Here is an 18058-nt window from a genome sequence, read left to right as displayed (position 1 = left end):
GAACCTCAACAGTATCCATAACCCTGGTTGTCTCCCCCTCCAGGGTTATAAATCCCCCAGAGAGTACATCGCCACTCAGGGCCCTCTGCCTGAGACCTGAACCCCAACAGTATCCATAACCCTGGTTTTCTCCCCCTCCAGGGTTATAAATCCCCCAGAGAGTACATCGCCACTCAGGGCCCTCTAGAGGCCTGAGACCTGAACGTCAACAGTATCCATAACCCTGTTTTTCTCCCCCTCCAGGGTTATAAATCCCCCAGAGAGTACATCGCCACTCAGGGCCCTCTGCCTGAGACGAGGAACGACTTCTGGAACATGGTCCTGCAGCAGAAGAGCCACATCATTGTGATGCTGACGCAGTGTAATGAGAGACGCAGGGTGAAGTGTGACCACTACTGGCCGTTCACAGACGAGCCGGTGGCCTACGGAGAGATCAGTGTCGAGATGCTGTCGGAGTCAGAATCCCCAGAGTGGACCGTACGCAACTTCAGACTGGGATATGTGAGTGGATCGACAGCATCACATGAACAAACAAACAACACTGATTTAAAAGTTTAACAAACCAAACAACTCTCGTTGCACGATAACTATTTTTTATAATTTACACTGAACATGTTTTTCGGCTTGCAAGTCTCCCCTTTTTCCTCCAAACATAACGATGGTCATTATGGCCAAACAATTCTATTTTTGTTTCATCAGACCAGAGGACATTTCTCCAAAAAGTACGATGTTTGTCCCCATGTGCAGTTGCAAACCGTAGTCTGGCTTTTTTATGGCGGTTTTGGAGCAGTGGCTTCTTCCTTGCTGAGCGGCCTTTCAGGTTATGTCGATATAGGACTCGTTTTACTGTGGATATAGATACTTTGGTACCTGTTTCCTCCAGCATCTTCACAAGGTCCTTTGCTGTTGTTCTGGGATTGATTTCCCTCACTAACTTTAAACATCAGCTATCTGAGCAGCTAACCGATCGCTGCAGCTGTACATAGTCCATCTGTAAATAGCCCACCCAATCTACCTCATCCCCATATTGTTTTTATTTACTTTTCTGCTCTTTTGCACACCAGTATCTCTACTTACACATCATCATCTGCTCATCTATCACTCCAGTGTTAATCTGCTAAATTGTAATTACTTTGCTACTATGGCCTATTTATTGCCTTACCTCCTCACGCCATTTGCACACACTGTATATAGACTTTCTTTTTTTCTCTATTGTGTTATTGACTGTACGCTTGTTTATTCCATGTGTAACTGTGTTGTTGTTTGTGTTGCACTGCTTTGCTTTATCTTGGCCAGGTCACAGTTGTAAATGAGAACTTGTTCTCAACTAGCCTACCTGGTTAAATAAAGGTGAAATACATTTTCACTTTTCGCACCAAAGTACGTTCATCTCTAGGAGACAGAACGCGTCTCCTTCCTGAGCGGTATGACGGCTGCGTGGTCCCATGGTGTTTATACTTGCGTACTATTGTTTGTACAGATGAACATGGTACCTTCAGGCATTTGGAAATTGCTCCCAAGGATGAACCAGACTTGTGGAGGTCTACAATTTATTTTCTGAGGTCTTGGCTGATTTCTTTTGATTTTCCCATGATGTCAAGCAAAGAGGCACTGAGTTTGAAGGTAGGCCTTGAAATACATCCACAGGTAAACCTCCAATTGATTCAAATTATGTCAATTCTCCTAATAGAAGCTTCTAAAGCCATAACATACATTTCTGGAATTTTCCAAGCTGTTTAAAGGCAACTTAGTGTATGTAAACTTCTGACCCACTGGAATTGTGATACAGTAAATTATAAGTGAAATAATCTGTCTGTAAACAATAGTTGGAAAAATTACTTGTCATGTACAAAGTAGATGTCCTAACCGACTTGACAAAACTATAGTTAGTTAAGAAGACATTTGTGGAGTGGTTGAAAAATGAGTTTTAATGACCCCAACCTAAATGTATGTAAACCTCCGACTTCAACTGTATATGGGTGAAAACTATTTCAAAAAAATTAACAAAATAAAACACTTTTGAGATATCAATATGAATAGTTTTGTGCTGAGCATTAACCGAAATGTCTGTTATTTTTCATTTTTTAAGCAACTAATTGACTGACATCCATTAAATTATTTGTTCCATTTCCTTATTTTTTTTGTGTGTCTGAGCTCAATGCAGTTTGTTTAGAGATTAATCAATTCAAGCCCGAACTGTGCGATGTACTAGTGAGTTGTAGAGATAATGTAGTGATCGTAGCATAGCTGTGTTCTGACTAGAGATAATGTAGTGATCGTAGCATAGCTGTGTTCTGACTAGAGAGATAATGTAATGATCGTAGCATAGCTGTGTTCTGACTAGAGATAATGTAATGATCGTAGCATAGCTGTGTTCTGACTAGAGATAATGTAATGATCGTAGCATAGCTGTGTTCTGACTAGAGATAATGTAGTGATCGTAGCATAGCTGTGTTCTGACTAGAGATAATGTAATGATCATAGCATAACCGTGTTCTGACTAGTGATAATATAATGATCGTAGCATAGCTGTGTTCTGACTAGAGATAATGTAATGATCGTAGCATAGCTGCGTTCTGACTAGAGATAATGTAATGATCGTAGCATAGCTGTGTTCTGACTAGAGATAATGTAATGATCGTAGCATAGCTGTGTTCTGACTAGAGATAATGTAATGATCGTAGCATAGCTGTGTTCTGACTAGATAGATAATGTAATGATCGTAGCATAGCTGTGTTCTGACTAGATAGATAATGTAATGATCGTAACATAGCTGTGTTCTGACTAGATAGATAATGCAATGATCGTAACATAGCTGTGTTCTGACTAGAGATAATGTAATAAATGTGTAGTCAGATTCTCAGGGCTATATGACACATGAAGAGGTCTAAATGACACTAGATGGTATCTGGATCATGTACGGTCCACAGATCTCAGGGTCTGACAGGAGACGTGTAGAGGTCTAAATGGACACTAGATGGTATCTGGATCATGTACGGTCCACAGATCTCAGGGTGACAGGAGACGTGTAGAGGTGTAAATGGACACTAGATGGTATCTGGATCATGTACGGTCCACAGATCTCAGGGTGACAGGAGACGTGTAGAGGTCTAAATGACACTAGATGGTATCTGGATCATGTACGGTCCACAGATCTCAGGGTCTGACAGGAGACGTGTAGAGGTCTAGATGACACTAGATGGTATCTGGATCGTGTACGGTCCACAGATCTCAGGGTCTGACAGGAGACGTGTAGAGGTCTAAATGACACTAGATGGTATCTGGATCATGTACGGTCCACAGATCTCAGGGTGACAGGATACGTGTAGAGGTGTAAATGGACACTAGATGGTATCTGGATCATGTACGGTCCACAGATCTCAGGGTGACAGGAGACGTGTAGAGGTCTAAATGACACTAGATGGTATCTGGATCATGTACGGTCCACAGATCTCAGGGTCTGACAGGAGACATGTAGAGGTCTAGATGACACTAGATGGTATCTGGATCATGTACGGTTCACAGATCTCAGGGTCTGACAGGAGACGTGTAGAGGTCTAGATGACACTAGATGGTATCTGGATCCTGTACGGTCCACAGATCTCAGGGTGACAGGAGACGTGTAGAGGTCTAAATGACACTAGATGGTATCTGGATCCTGTACGGTCCACAGATCTCAGGGTCTGACAGGAGACGTGTAGAGGTCTAAATGGACACTAGATGGTATCTGGATCGTGTACGGTTCACAGATCTCAGGGTCTGACAGGAGACGTGTAGAGGTCTAGATGACACTAGATGGTATCTGGATCGTGTACGGTTCACAGATCTCAGGGTCTGACAGGAGACGTGTAGAGGTCTAGATGACACTAGATGGTATCTGGATCCTGTACGGTCCACAGATCTCAGGGTCTGACAGGAGACGTGTAGAGGTCTAAATGACACTAGATGGTATCTGGATCGTGTACGGTCCACAGATCTCAGGGTCTGACAGGAGACGTGTAGAGGTCTAAATGACACTAGATGGTATCTGGATCGTGTACGGTTCACAGATCTCAGGGTCTGACAGGAGACGTGTAGAGGTCTAGATGACACTAGATGGTATCTGGATCCTGTACGGTCCACAGATCTCAGGGTCTGACAGGAGACGTGTAGAGGTCTAAATGACACTAGATGGTATCTGGATCGTGTACGGTCCACAGATCTCAGGGTCTGACAGGAGACGTGTAGAGGTCTAAATGACACTAGATGGTATCTGGATCGTGTACGGTTCACAGATCTCAGGGTCTGACAGGAGACGTGTAGAGGTCTAAATGACACTAGATGGTATCTGGATCGTGTACGGTCCACAGATCTCAGGGTCTGACAGGAGACGTGTAGAGGGCTAAATGACACTAGATGGTATCTGGATCATGTACGGTCCACAGATCTCAGGGTCTGACAGGAGACGTGTAGAGGGCTAAATGACACTAGATGGTATCTGGATCATGTACGGTTCACAGATCTCAGGGTCTGACAGGAGACGTGTAGAGGTCTAAATGACACTAGATGGTATCTGGATCATGTACGGTCCACAGATCTCAGGGTCTGACAGGAGACGTGTAGAGGGCTAAATGACACTAGATGGTATCTGGATCATGTACGGTTCACAGATCTCAGGGTCTGACAGGAGACGTGTAGAGGTCTAAATGGACACTTTCATCAGGATTTTCCCAAAAATGGTTTGTGTTGCAAATGTAAAAATAATTTCAAACATCCTCACAATGACGTTTATATGTGAGCCTTGCCAGAACAATGCGACATAGCAAAAATATTTTCCTGCCGTGGAATCGCCCTTATGCTAGTCAAATGTTATAGGAGGTGTCCTGCTGCTAGTCTTATGTTATAGGAGGTGCCCTGCTGCTAGTCTTATGTTATAGGAGGTGCCCTGCTGCTAGTCTTATGTTATAGGAGGTGCCCTGCTGCTAGTCTTATGTTATAGGAGGTGTCCTGCTGCTAGTCTTATTTTATAGGAGGTGTCCTGCTGCTAGTCTTATGTTATAGGAGGTGTCCTGCTGCTAGTCTTATGTTATAGGAGGTGTCCTGCTGCTAGTCTTATGTTATAGGAGGTGTACTGCTGCTAGTCTTATGTTATAGGAGGTGTCCTGCTGCTAGTCTTATGTTATAGGAGGTGTCCTGCTGCTAGTCTTATGTTATAGGAGGTGTCCTGCTGCTAGTCTTATGTTATAGGAGGTGTCCTGCTGCTAGTCTTATGTTATAGGAGGTGTCCTGCTGCTAGTCTTATGTTATAGGAGGTGTCCTGCTGCTAGTCTTATGTTATAGGAGGTGCCCTGCTGCTAGTCTTGTGTTATAGGAGGTGCCCTGCTGCTAGTCTTATGTTATAGGAGGTGTCCTGCTGCTAGTCTTATGTTATAGGAGGTGTCCTGCTGCTAGTCTTATGTTATAGGAGGTGCCCTGCTGCTAGTCTTGTGTTATAGGAGGTGTCCTGCTGCTAGTCTTATGTTATAGGAGGTGCCCTGCTGCTAGTCTTGTGTTATAGGAGGTGCCCTGCTGCTAGTCTTATGTTATAGGAGGTGTCCTGCTGCTAGTCTTATGTTATAGGAGGTGCCCTGCTGCTAGTCTTATGTTATAGGAGGTGTCCTGCTGCTAGTCTTATGTTATAGGAGGTGCCCTGCTGCTAGTCTTATGTTATAGGAGGTGCCCTGCTGCTAGTCTTATGTTATAGGAGGTGTCCTGCTGCTAGTCTTATGTTATTTGAGGTGTCCTGCTGCTAGTCTTATGTTATAGGAGGTGCCCTGCTGCTAGTCTTATGTTATAGGAGGAGTCCTGCTGCTAGTCTTATGTTATACGAGGTGCCCTGCTGCTAGTCTTATGTTATAGGAGGTGTCCTGCTGCTAGTCTTATATTATGGGAGGTGTCCTGCTGCTAGTCTTATGTTATAGGAGGTGTCCTGCTGCTAGTCTTATGTTATAGGAGGTGTCCTGCTGCTAGTCTTATGTTATAGGAAGTGTCCTGCTGCTAGTCTTATGTTATAGGAGGTGTCCTGCTGCTAGTCTTATGTTATAGGAGGTGCCCTGCTGCTAGTCTTATGTTATAGGAGGTGTCCTGCTGCTAGTCTTATGTTATAGGAGGTGTCCTGCTGCTAGTCTTATGTTATAGGAGGTGTCCTGCTGCTAGTCTTATGTTATAGGAGGTGCCCTGCTGCTAGTCTTATGTTATAGGAGGTGTCCTGCTGCTAGTCTTATGTTATAGGAGGTGTCCTGCTGCTAGTCTTATGTTATAGGAGGTGTCCTGCTGCTAGTCTTATGTTATAGGAGGTGCCCTGCTGCTAGTCTTATGTTATAGGAGGTGTCCTGCTGCTAGTCTTATGTTATAGGAGGTGTCCTGCTGCTAGTCTTATGTTATAGGAGGTGCCCTGCTGCTAGTCTTATGTTATAGGAGGTGTCCTGCTGCTAATCTTATGTTATAGGAGGTGTCCTGCTGCTAGTTAGACCCGGTAGAGAGATGGAGAGATCTGATATACTGGTCCATTAGCCCTGTCTAACGGTCTGTCTCTCCGTGGTGTCTCCCCCTGCAGGCGGATGAGTCTCAGGACGTCCTCCATCTCAACTACACGTCCTGGCCTGACCACGGTGTCCCCACGGTCAACGCCATCGATAGCATCCTGCAGTTCGTACACATCGTTCGCCAGCAGGCCAACCGCACCAAAGAACCCATTGTGGTTCACTGCAGGTACGTAACAGGGTCTACCAGGCTCAACCACAGGGGCCATGCTGTCAGGGAGATGTTACTCAGACAGAGTCGTGTGGTTCACTGCAGGTACGTACAGGGTCTACCAGGCTCAACCACAGGGGCCATGCTGTCAGCTGCTCAGTACTGACCCTCTCTCGGTAGGGGCCATGCTGTCAGCTGCTCAGTACTGACCCTCTCTCGGTAGGGGCCATGCTGTCAGCTGCTCAGTACTGACCCTCTCTCGGTAGGGGCCATGCTGTCAGCAGCTCAGTACTGACCCTCTCTCGGTAGGGGCCACGCTGTCAGCTGCTCAGTACTGACCCTCTCTCGGTAGGGGCCATGCTGTCAGCTGCTCAGTACTGACCCTCTCTCGGTAGGGGCCATGCTGTCAGCTGCTCAGTACTGACCCTCTCTCGGTAGGGGCCACGCTGTCAGCTGCTCAGTACTGACCCTCTCTCGGTAGGGGCCATGCTGTCAGCTGCTCAGTACTGACCCTCTCTCGGTAGGGGCCATGCTGTCAGCTGCTCAGTACTGACCCTCTCTGGGTAGGGGCCATGCTGTCAGCTGCTCAGTACTGACCCTCTCTCGGTAGGGGCCACGCTGTCAGCTGCTCAGTACTGACCCTCTCTCGGTAGGGGCCAGGCTGTCAGCTGCTCAGTACTGACCCTCTCTCGGTAGGGGCCACGCTGTCAGCTGCTCAGTACTGACCCTCTCTCGGTAGGGGCCATGCTGTCAGCTGCTCAGTACTGACCCTCTCTCGGTAGGGGCCACGCTGTCAGCTGCTCAGTACTGACCGTCTCTCGGTAGAAAACTGGGTTACGTTCAATATGCCCTCGGTGGATGTAAAACTCAGCGAAAATCTGTAAAACAAGCAAACGTCAATGAATTTATAAAAAAAACTATTAAAAGGCTGTATCACAAGCGGCCGTGATTGGGCGAGCCGTAGGGCGGCGCACAATTGGCCCGGCGTCGTCCGGGTTCGGCCGGAGTAGGCCGTCATTGTAAATAAGAATTTGTTCTTAACTGACTTGTTGAATCAAGGTTCAATATAATAAAACATGTATTTGATCAATTCAGTTCTGCTCTGTCTGCATCAAAGGATCTAAAGGAAATGTCATCCACATAAGAAACCCAGATGGAACCCAGTAGTCCTTAGAGAAATAGTCTTCAGGCCAAACCTCCAGTCCACATAAGAAACCCAGAGGGAACCCAGTAGTCCTTAGAGAAATAGTCTTCAGGCCAAACCTCCAGTCCACATAAGAAACCCAGGTGGAACCCAGTAGTCCTTAGAGAAATAGTCTTCAGGCCAAACCCTCCAGTCCACATAAGAAACCCAGAGGGAACCCAGTAGTCCTTAGAGAAATAGGTCTTCAGGCCAAACCTTCCAGTCCACATAAGTAGTAATCCACAAGGTAACTAACAATTAACAAAACAACTCTGTTTACTTTGAGAAGATTGTCACTTCTAAAGAATTGAGAAAACTAGGCCTTTTAAACTATAAACCATTTGCTAGTAACAAACGTTTCTCTAACAGTACACTCTTTCACTGCGCTGATGAGCGTCCGCCATATTGTTTTCAGCTGCAGCGGCAACTGAGCCACTCTTACCATAGTGAGATGTCAGACAGTTATCAAAGGGTATTAATGAGTTGACAGCTCCACAGTGCTGGTGTCTCTCCACTAACATTATGTTCTGTTCTCTCCACAGTGCTGGTGTCTCTCCACTAACATTATGTTCTGTTCTCTCTACAGTGCTGGTGTCTCTCCACTAACATTATGTTCTGTTCTCTCCACAGTGCTGGTGTCTCTCCACTAACATTATGTTCTGTTCTCTCCACAGTGCTGGTGTCTCTCCAATAACATTATGTTCTGTTCTCTCCACAGTGCTGGTGTCTCTCCAATAACATTATGTTCTGTTCTCTCCACAGTGCTGGTGTCTCTCCACTAACATGATGTTCTGTTCTCTCCACAGTGCTGGTGTCTCTCCAATAACATTATGTTCTGTTCTCTCCACAGTGCTGGTGTCTCTCCACTAACATTATGTTCTGTTCTCTCCACAGTGCTGGTGTCTCTCCACTAACATTATGTTCTGTTCTCTCCACTAACATTATGTTCTGTTCTCTCCACAGTGCTGGTGTCTCTCCACTAACATTATGTTCTGTTCTCTCCACAGTGCTGGTGTCTCTCCACTAACATTATGTTCTGTTCTCTCCACAGTGCTGGTGTCTCTCCACTAACATTATGTTCTGTTCTCTCCACAGTGCTGGTGTCTCTCCACTAACATGATGTTCTGTTCTCTCCACAGTGCTGGTGTCTCTCCACTAACATTATGTTCTGTTCTCTCCACAGTGCTGGTGTCTCTCCACTAACATTATGTTCTGTTCTCCACAGTGCCGTGTCTCTCCACTAACATGATGTTCTGTTCTCTCCACAGTGCTGGTGTCTCTCCACTAACATTATGTTCTGTTCTCTCCACAGTGCTGGTGTCTCTCCACTAACATTATGTTCTGTTCTCTCCACAGTGCTGGTGTCTCTCCACTAACATTATGTTCTGTTCTCTCTACAGTGCTGGTGTCTCTCCACTAACATGATGTTCTGTTCTCTCCACAGTGCTGGTGTCTCTCCACTAACATTATGTTCTGTTCTCTCCACAGTGCTGGTGTCTCTCCACTAACATTATGTTCTGTTCTCTCCACAGTGCTGGTGTCTCTCCACTAACATTATGTTCTGTTCTCTCCACAGTGCTGGTGTCTCTCCACTAACATTATGTTCTGTTCTCTCCACAGTGCTGGTGTCTCTCCACTAACATGATGTTCTGTTCTCTCCACAGTGCTGGTGTCTCTCCACTAACATTATGTTCTGTTCTCTCCACAGTGCTGGTGTCTCTCCACTAACATTATGTTCTGTTCTCTCTACAGTGCTGGTGTGGGCCGGACAGGGACCTTCATAGCTCTGGACCGACTGATGCAGCACATCAGAGAACATGAGTTTACTGACATCCTGGGGATGGTGTCAGAGATGAGGTCCCATCGACTCTCCATGGTCCAGACAGAGGTAAGAGACAGTCCAGTAGGGTTAGTATCTGAGATGAGATGAGGTCCCATCTACTCTCCATGGTCCAGACAGAGGTAAGAGACAGTCCAGTAGGGTTAGTATCTGAGATGAGGTCCCATCGACTCTCCATGGTCCAGACAGAGGTAAGAGACAGTCCAGTAGGGTTAGTATCTGAGATGAGGTCCCATCGACTCTCCATGGTCCAGACAGAGGTAAGAGACAGTCCAGTAGGGTTAGTATCTGAGATGAGGTCCCATCGACTCTCCATGGTCCAGACAGAGGTAAGAGACAGTACCAGTGGGGTTAGGATCTGAGATGAGATGAGGTCCCATCTACTCTCCATGGTCCAGACAGAGGTAAGAGACAGTCCAGTAGGGTTAGGATCTGAGATGAGATGAGGTCCCATCTACTCTCCATGGTCCAGACAGAGGTAAGAGACAGTCCAGTAGGGTTAGGATCTGAGATGAGATGAGGTCCCATCGACAATGTCCCACTTTACACCCCGACTCTCCATCGTCCAGACAGAGGTTAGACTCTGTCTCCTTTCCCCTCAGACCGAGGTACTGTAGGACCCATCTGGTCTCTGGTCAGACTCTGTCTCCTTTCCCCTCAGACCGAGGTACTGTAGGGACCCATCTGGTCTCTGGTCAGACTCTGTCTCCTCAGACCGAGGTACTGTAGGACCCATCTGGTCTCTGGTCAGACTCTGTCTCCTCAGACCGAGGTACTGTAGGACCCATCTGGTCTCTGGTCAGACTCTGTCTCCTCAGACCGAGGTACTGTAGGACCCATCTGGTCTCTGGTCAGACTCTGTCTCCTCAGACCGAGGTACTGTAGGGACCCATCTGGTCTCTGGTCAGACTCTGTCCCCTCAGACCGAGGTACTGTAGGACCCATCTGGTCTCTGGTCAGACTCTGTCTCCTTTCCCCTCAGACCGAGGTACTGTAGGACCCATCTGGTCTCTGGTCAGACTCTGTCCCCTCAGACCGAGGTACTGTAGGACCCATCTGGTCTCTGGTCAGACTCTGTCTCCTTTCCCCTCAGACCGAGGTACTGTAGGACCCATCTGGTCTCTGGTCAGATTCTGTCTCCTTTCCCCTCAGACCGAGGTACTGTAGGACCCATCTGGTCTCTGGTCAGACTCTGTCCTCTCAGACCGAGGTACTGTAGGGACCCATCTGGTCTCTGGTCAGACTCTGTCTCCTTTCCCCTCAGACCGAGGTACTGTAGGACCCATCTGGTCTCTGGTCAGACTCTGTCCCCTCAGACCGAGGTACTGTAGGGACCCATCTGGTCTCTGGTCAGACTCTGTCTCCTTTCCCCTCAGACCGAGGTACTGTAGGACCCATCTGGTCTCTGGTCAGACTCTGTCCCCTCAGACCGAGGTACTGTAGGACCCATCTGGTCTCTGGTCAGACTCTGTCTCCTTTCCCCTCAGACCGAGGTACTGTAGGGACCCATCTGGTCTCTGGTCAGACTCTGTCTCCTTTCCCCTCAGACCGAGGTACTGTAGGGACACATCTGGTCTCTGGTCAGACTCTGTCTCCTCAGACCGAGGTACTGTAGGACCCATCTGGTCTCTGGTCAGACTCTGTCTCCTTTCCCCTCAGACCGAGGTACTGTAGGACCCATCTGGTCTCTGGTCAGACTCTGTCTCCTTTCCCCTCAGACCGAGGTACTGTAGGACCCATCTGGTCTCTGGTCAGACTCTGTCTCCTTTCCCCTCAGACCGAGGTACTGTAGGACCCATCTGGTCTCTGGTCAGACTCTGTCCTCTCAGACCGAGGTACTGTAGGGACCCATCTGGTCTCTGGTCAGACTCTGTCTCCTTTCCCCTCAGACCGAGGTACTGTAGGACCCATCTGGTCTCTGGTCAGACTCTGTCTCCTCAGACCGAGGTACTGTAGGACCCATCTGGTCTCTGGTCAGACTCTGTCTCCTTTCCCCTCAGACCGAGGTACTGTAGGGACCCATCTGGTCTCTGGTCAGACTCTGTCTCCTCAGACTGAGGTACTGTAGGACCCATCTGGTCTCTGGTCAGACTCTGTCCCCTCAGACCGAGGTACTGTAGGACCCATCTGGTCTCTGGTCAGACTCTGTCTCCTTTCCCCTCAGACCGAGGTACTGTAGGGACCCATCTGGTCTCTGGTCAGACTCTGTCTCCTCAGACCGAGGTACTGTAGGACCCATCTGGTCTCTGGTCAGACTCTGTCTCCTCAGACCGAGGTACTGTAGGACCCATCTGGTCTCTGGTCAGACTCTGTCTCCTCAGACCGAGGTACTGTAGGACCCATCTGGTCTCTGGTCAGACTCTGTCTCCTCAGACCGAGGTACTGTAGGGACCCATCTGGTCTCTGGTCAGACTCTGTCCCCTCAGACCGAGGTACTGTAGGACCCATCTGGTCTCTGGTCAGACTCTGTCTCCTTTCCCCTCAGACCGAGGTACTGTAGGACCCATCTGGTCTCTGGTCAGACTCTGTCCCCTCAGACCGAGGTACTGTAGGACCCATCTGGTCTCTGGTCAGACTCTGTCTCCTTCCCCCTCAGACCGAGGTACTGTAGGACCCATCTGGTCTCTGGTCAGACTCTGTCTCCTTTCCCCTCAGACCGAGGTACTGTAGGACCCATCTGGTCTCTGGTCAGACTCTGTCCTCTCAGACCGAGGTACTGTAGGGACCCATCTGGTCTCTGGTCAGACTCTGTCTCCTTTCCCCTCAGACCGAGGTACTGTAGGACCCATCTGGTCTCTGGTCAGACTCTGTCCTCTCAGACCGAGGTACTGTAGGGACCCATCTGGTCTCTGGTCAGACTCTGTCTCCTTTCCCCTCAGACCGAGGTACTGTAGGACCCATCTGGTCTCTGGTCAGACTCTGTCCCCTCAGACCGAGGTACTGTAGGACCCATCTGGTCTCTGGTCAGACTCTGTCTCCTTTCCCCTCAGACCGAGGTACTGTAGGGACCCATCTGGTCTCTGGTCAGACTCTGTCTCCTTTCCCCTCAGACCGAGGTACTGTAGGGACCCATCTGGTCTCTGGTCAGACTCTGTCTCCTCAGACCGAGGTACTGTAGGACCCATCTGGTCTCTGGTCAGACTCTGTCTCCTTTCCCCTCAGACCGAGGTACTGTAGGACCCATCTGGTCTCTGGTCAGACTCTGTCTCCTTTCCCCTCAGACCGAGGTACTGTAGGACCCATCTGGTCTCTGGTCAGACTCTGTCTCCTTTCCCCTCAGACCGAGGTACTGTAGGACCCATCTGGTCTCTGGTCAGACTCTGTCCTCTCAGACCGAGGTACTGTAGGGACCCATCTGGTCTCTGGTCAGACTCTGTCTCCTTTCCCCTCAGACCGAGGTACTGTAGGACCCATCTGGTCTCTGGTCAGACTCTGGCTCCTCAGACCGAGGTACTGTAGGACCCATCTGGTCTCTGGTCAGACTCTGTCTCCTTTCCCCTCAGACCGAGGTACTGTAGGGACCCATCTGGTCTCTGGTCAGACTCTGTCTCCTCAGACTGAGGTACTGTAGGACCCATCTGGTCTCTGGTCAGACTCTGTCCCCTCAGACCGAGGTACTGTAGGACCCATCTGGTCTCTGGTCAGACTCTGTCTCCTTTCCCCTCAGACCGAGGTACTGTAGGGACCCATCTGGTCTCTGGTCAGACTCTGTCTCCTTTCCCCTCAGACCGAGGTACTGTAGGGACCCATCTGGTCTCTGGTCAGACTCTGTCTCCTCAGACCGAGGTACTGTAGGACCCATCTGGTCTCTGGTCAGACTCTGTCTCCTTTCCCCTCAGACCGAGGTACTGTAGGACCCATCTGGTCTCTGGTCAGACTCTGTCTCCTTTCCCCTCAGACCGAGGTACTGTAGGGACCCATCTGGTGTCTGGTCAGACTCTGTCTCCTCAGACCGAGGTACTGTAGGACCCATCTGGTCTCTGGTCAGACTCTGTCTCCTTTCCCCTCAGACCGAGGTACTGTAGGACCCATCTGGTCTCTGGTCAGACTCTGTCCCCTCAGACCGAGGTACTGTAGGACCCATCTGGTCTCTGGTCAGACTCTGTCTCCTTTCCCCTCAGACCGAGGTACTGTAGGACCCATCTGGTCTCTGGTCAGACTCTGTCTCCTTTCCCCTCAGACCGAGGTACTGTAGGACCCATCTGGTCTCTGGTCAGACTCTGTCTCCTTTCCCCTCAGACCGAGGTACTGTAGGACCCATCTGGTCTCTGGTCAGACTCTGTCTCCTTTCCCCTCAGACCGAGGTACTGTAGGACCCATCTGGTCTCTGGTCAGACTCTGTCCCCTCAGACCGAGGTACTGTAGGGACCCATCTGGTCTCTGGTCAGACTCTGTCTCCTCAGACCGAGGTACTGTAGGGACCCATCTGGTCTCTGGTCAGACTCTGTCCCCTTTCCCCTCAGACCGAGGTACTGTAGGGACCCATCTGGTCTCTGGTCAGACTCTGTCTCCTCAGACCGAGGTACTGTAGGACCCATCTGGTCTCTGGTCAGACTCTGTCTCCTTTCCCCTCAGACCGAGGTACTGTAGGACCCATCTGGTCTCTGGTCAGACTCTGTCTCCTCAGACCGAGGTACTGTAGGACCCATCTGGTCTCTGGTCAGACTCTGTCTCCTCAGACCGAGGTACTGTAGGACCCATCTGGTCTCTGGTCAGACTCTGTCTCCTCAGACCGAGGTACTGTAGGACCCATCTGGTCTCTGGTCAGACTCTGTCTCCTCAGACCGAGGTACTGTAGGGACTCATCTGGTCTCTGGTCAGACTCTGTCTCCTTTCCCCTCAGACCGAGGTACTGTAGGACCCATCTGGTCTCTGGTCAGACTCTGTCTCCTCAGACCGAGGTACTGTAGGACCCATCTGGTCTCTGGTCAGACTCTGTCTCCTCAGACCGAGGTACTGTAGGGACCCATCTGGTCTCTGGTCAGACTCTGTCCCCTCAGACCGAGGTACTGTAGGACCCATCTGGTCTCTGGTCAGACTCTGTCTCCTTTCCCCTCAGACCGAGGTACTGTAGGACCCATCTGGTCTCTGGTCAGACTCTGTCTCCTTTCCCCTCAGACCGAGGTACTGTAGGACCCATCTGGTCTCTGGTCAGACTCTGTCTCCTCAGACCGAGGTACTGTAGGACCCATCTGGTCTCTGGTCAGACTCTGTCTCCTCAGACCGAGGTACTGTAGGACCCATCTGGTATCTGGTCAGACTCTGTCCCCTCAGACCGAGGTACTGTAGGGACCCATCTGGTCTCTGGTCAGACTCTGTCTCCTCAGACCGAGGTACTGTAGGGACCCATCTGGTCTCTGGTCAGACTCTGTCTCCTTTCCCCTCAGACCGAGGTACTGTAGGACCCATCTGGTCTCTGGTCAGACTCTGTCTCCTTTCCCCTCAGACCGAGGTACTGTAGGGACCCATCTGGTCTCTGGTCAGACTCTGTCTCCTCAGACCGAGGTACTGTAGGGACCCATCTGGTCTCTGGTCAGACTCTGTCTCCTCAGACCGAGGTACTGTAGGGACCCATCTGGTCTCTGGTCAGACTCTGTCTCCTTTCCCCTCAGACCGAGGTACTGTAGGACCCATCTGGTCTCTGGTCAGACTCTGTCTCCTTTCCCCTCAGACCGAGGTACTGTAGGGACCCATCTGGTCTCTGGTCAGACTCTGTCTCCTCAGACCGAGGTACTGTAGGGACCCATCTGGTCTCTGGTCAGACTCTGTCCCCTTTCCCCTCAGACCGAGGTACTGTAGGGACCCATCTGGTCTCTGGTCAGACTCTGTCTCCTCAGACCGAGGTACTGTAGGACCCATCTGGTCTCTGGTCAGACTCTGTCTCCTTTCCCCTCAGACCGAGGTACTGTAGGACCCATCTGGTCTCTGGTCAGACTCTGTCTCCTCAGACCGAGGTACTGTAGGACCCATCTGGTCTCTGGTCAGACTCTGTCTCCTCAGACCGAGGTACTGTAGGACCCATCTGGTCTCTGGTCAGACTCTGTCTCCTCAGACCGAGGTACTGTAGGACCCATCTGGTCTCTGGTCAGACTCTGTCTCCTCAGACCGAGGTACTGTAGGGACTCATCTGGTCTCTGGTCAGACTCTGTCTCCTTTCCCCTCAGACCGAGGTACTGTAGGACCCATCTGGTCTCTGGTCAGACTCTGTCTCCTCAGACCGAGGTACTGTAGGACCCATCTGGTCTCTGGTCAGACTCTGTCTCCTCAGACCGAGGTACTGTAGGGACCCATCTGGTCTCTGGTCAGACTCTGTCCCCTCAGACCGAGGTACTGTAGGACCCATCTGGTCTCTGGTCAGACTCTGTCTCCTTTCCCCTCAGACCGAGGTACTGTAGGACCCATCTGGTCTCTGGTCAGACTCTGTCTCCTTTCCCCTCAGACCGAGGTACTGTAGGACCCATCTGGTCTCTGGTCAGACTCTGTCTCCTCAGACCGAGGTACTGTAGGACCCATCTGGTCTCTGGTCAGACTCTGTCTCCTCAGACCGAGGTACTGTAGGACCCATCTGGTATCTGGTCAGACTCTGTCCCCTCAGACCGAGGTACTGTAGGGACCCATCTGGTCTCTGGTCAGACTCTGTCTCCTCAGACCGAGGTACTGTAGGGACCCATCTGGTCTCTGGTCAGACTCTGTCTCCTTTCCCCTCAGACCGAGGTACTGTAGGACCCATCTGGTCTCTGGTCAGACTCTGTCTCCTTTCCCCTCAGACCGAGGTACTGTAGGGACCCATCTGGTCTCTGGTCAGACTCTGTCTCCTCAGACCGAGGTACTGTAGGACCCATCTGGTCTCTGGTCAGACTCTGTCTCCTCAGACCGAGGTACTGTAGGACCCATCTGGTCTCTGGTCAGACTCTGTCTCCTTTCCCCTCAGACCGAGGTACTGTAGGACCCATCTGGTCTCTGGTCAGACTCTGTCTCCTCAGACCGAGGTACTGTAGGGACCCATCTGGTCTCTGGTCAGACTCTGTCTCCTCAGACCGAGGTACTGTAGGACCCATCTGGTATCTGGTCAGACTCTGTCCCCTCAGACCGAGGTACTGTAGGGACCCATCTGGTCTCTGGTCAGACTCTGTCTCCTCAGACCGAGGTACTGTAGGGACCCATCTGGTCTCTGGTCAGACTCTGTCTCCTTTCCCCTCAGACCGAGGTACTGTAGGACCCATCTGGTCTCTGGTCAGACTCTGTCTCCTTTCCCCTCAGACCGAGGTACTGTAGGGACCCATCTGGTCTCTGGTCAGACTCTGTCTCCTCAGACCGAGGTACTGTAGGGACCCATCTGGTCTCTGGTCAGACTCTGTCTCCTCAGACCGAGGTACTGTAGGGACCCATCTGGTCTCTGGTCAGACTCTGTCTCCTTTCCCCTCAGACCGAGGTACTGTAGGACCCATCTGGTCTCTGGTCAGACTCTGTCTCCTTTCCCCTCAGACCGAGGTACTGTAGGGACCCATCTGGTCTCTGGTCAGACTCTGTCTCCTCAGACCGAGGTACTGTAGGGACCCATCTGGTCTCTGGTCAGACTCTGTCCCCTTTCCCCTCAGACCGAGGTACTGTAGGGACCCATCTGGTCTCTGGTCAGACTCTGTCTCCTCAGACCGAGGTACTGTAGGACCCATCTGGTCTCTGGTCAGACTCTGTCTCCTTTCCCCTCAGACCGAGGTACTGTAGGACCCATCTGGTCTCTGGTCAGACTCTGTCTCCTCAGACCGAGGTACTGTAGGACCCATCTGGTCTCTGGTCAGACTCTGTCTCCTCAGACCGAGGTACTGTAGGACCCATCTGGTCTCTGGTCAGACTCTGTCTCCTCAGACCGAGGTACTGTAGGACCCATCTGGTCTCTGGTCAGACTCTGTCTCCTCAGACCGAGGTACTGTAGGGACTCATCTGGTCTCTGGTCAGACTCTGTCTCCTTTCCCCTCAGACCGAGGTACTGTAGGACCCATCTGGTCTCTGGTCAGACTCTGTCTCCTCAGACCGAGGTACTGTAGGACCCATCTGGTCTCTGGTCAGACTCTGTCTCCTCAGACCGAGGTACTGTAGGGACCCATCTGGTCTCTGGTCAGACTCTGTCCCCTCAGACCGAGGTACTGTAGGACCCATCTGGTCTCTGGTCAGACTCTGTCTCCTTTCCCCTCAGACCGAGGTACTGTAGGACCCATCTGGTCTCTGGTCAGACTCTGTCTCCTTTCCCCTCAGACCGAGGTACTGTAGGACCCATCTGGTCTCTGGTCAGACTCTGTCTCCTCAGACCGAGGTACTGTAGGACC

General features: G+C 50.5%; 1 protein-coding gene across 2 annotated transcripts in view; it reads left to right on the top strand.

Annotated features, from left to right (window-relative positions):
- Window positions 1-10239, top strand: part of LOC139533498 (receptor-type tyrosine-protein phosphatase O-like) — a 127877-nt gene extending 117638 nt beyond the window's left edge. For both annotated transcript variants that reach the window (XM_071331574.1, XM_071331575.1), the window contains 3 exons: window positions 244-501; window positions 6575-6729; window positions 9647-10239. In XM_071331574.1, the coding sequence (XP_071187675.1) occupies window positions 244-501; window positions 6575-6729; window positions 9647-9824 (591 nt within the window). In that variant the 3' untranslated portion in view covers window positions 9825-10239. The remainder of the gene's footprint in view (window positions 1-243; window positions 502-6574; window positions 6730-9646) is intronic.
- Window positions 10240-18058: the final 7819 nt, after the last annotated feature.

This window comes from Salvelinus alpinus, chromosome 11 (assembly GCF_045679555.1).
Source record: "Salvelinus alpinus chromosome 11, SLU_Salpinus.1, whole genome shotgun sequence".
Classification (NCBI taxonomy): Eukaryota; Metazoa; Chordata; class Actinopteri; order Salmoniformes; family Salmonidae; genus Salvelinus; species Salvelinus alpinus.
Note: the sequence above shows the minus strand (reverse complement) of the source record. Positions and strands in the feature narration are given on the sequence as shown.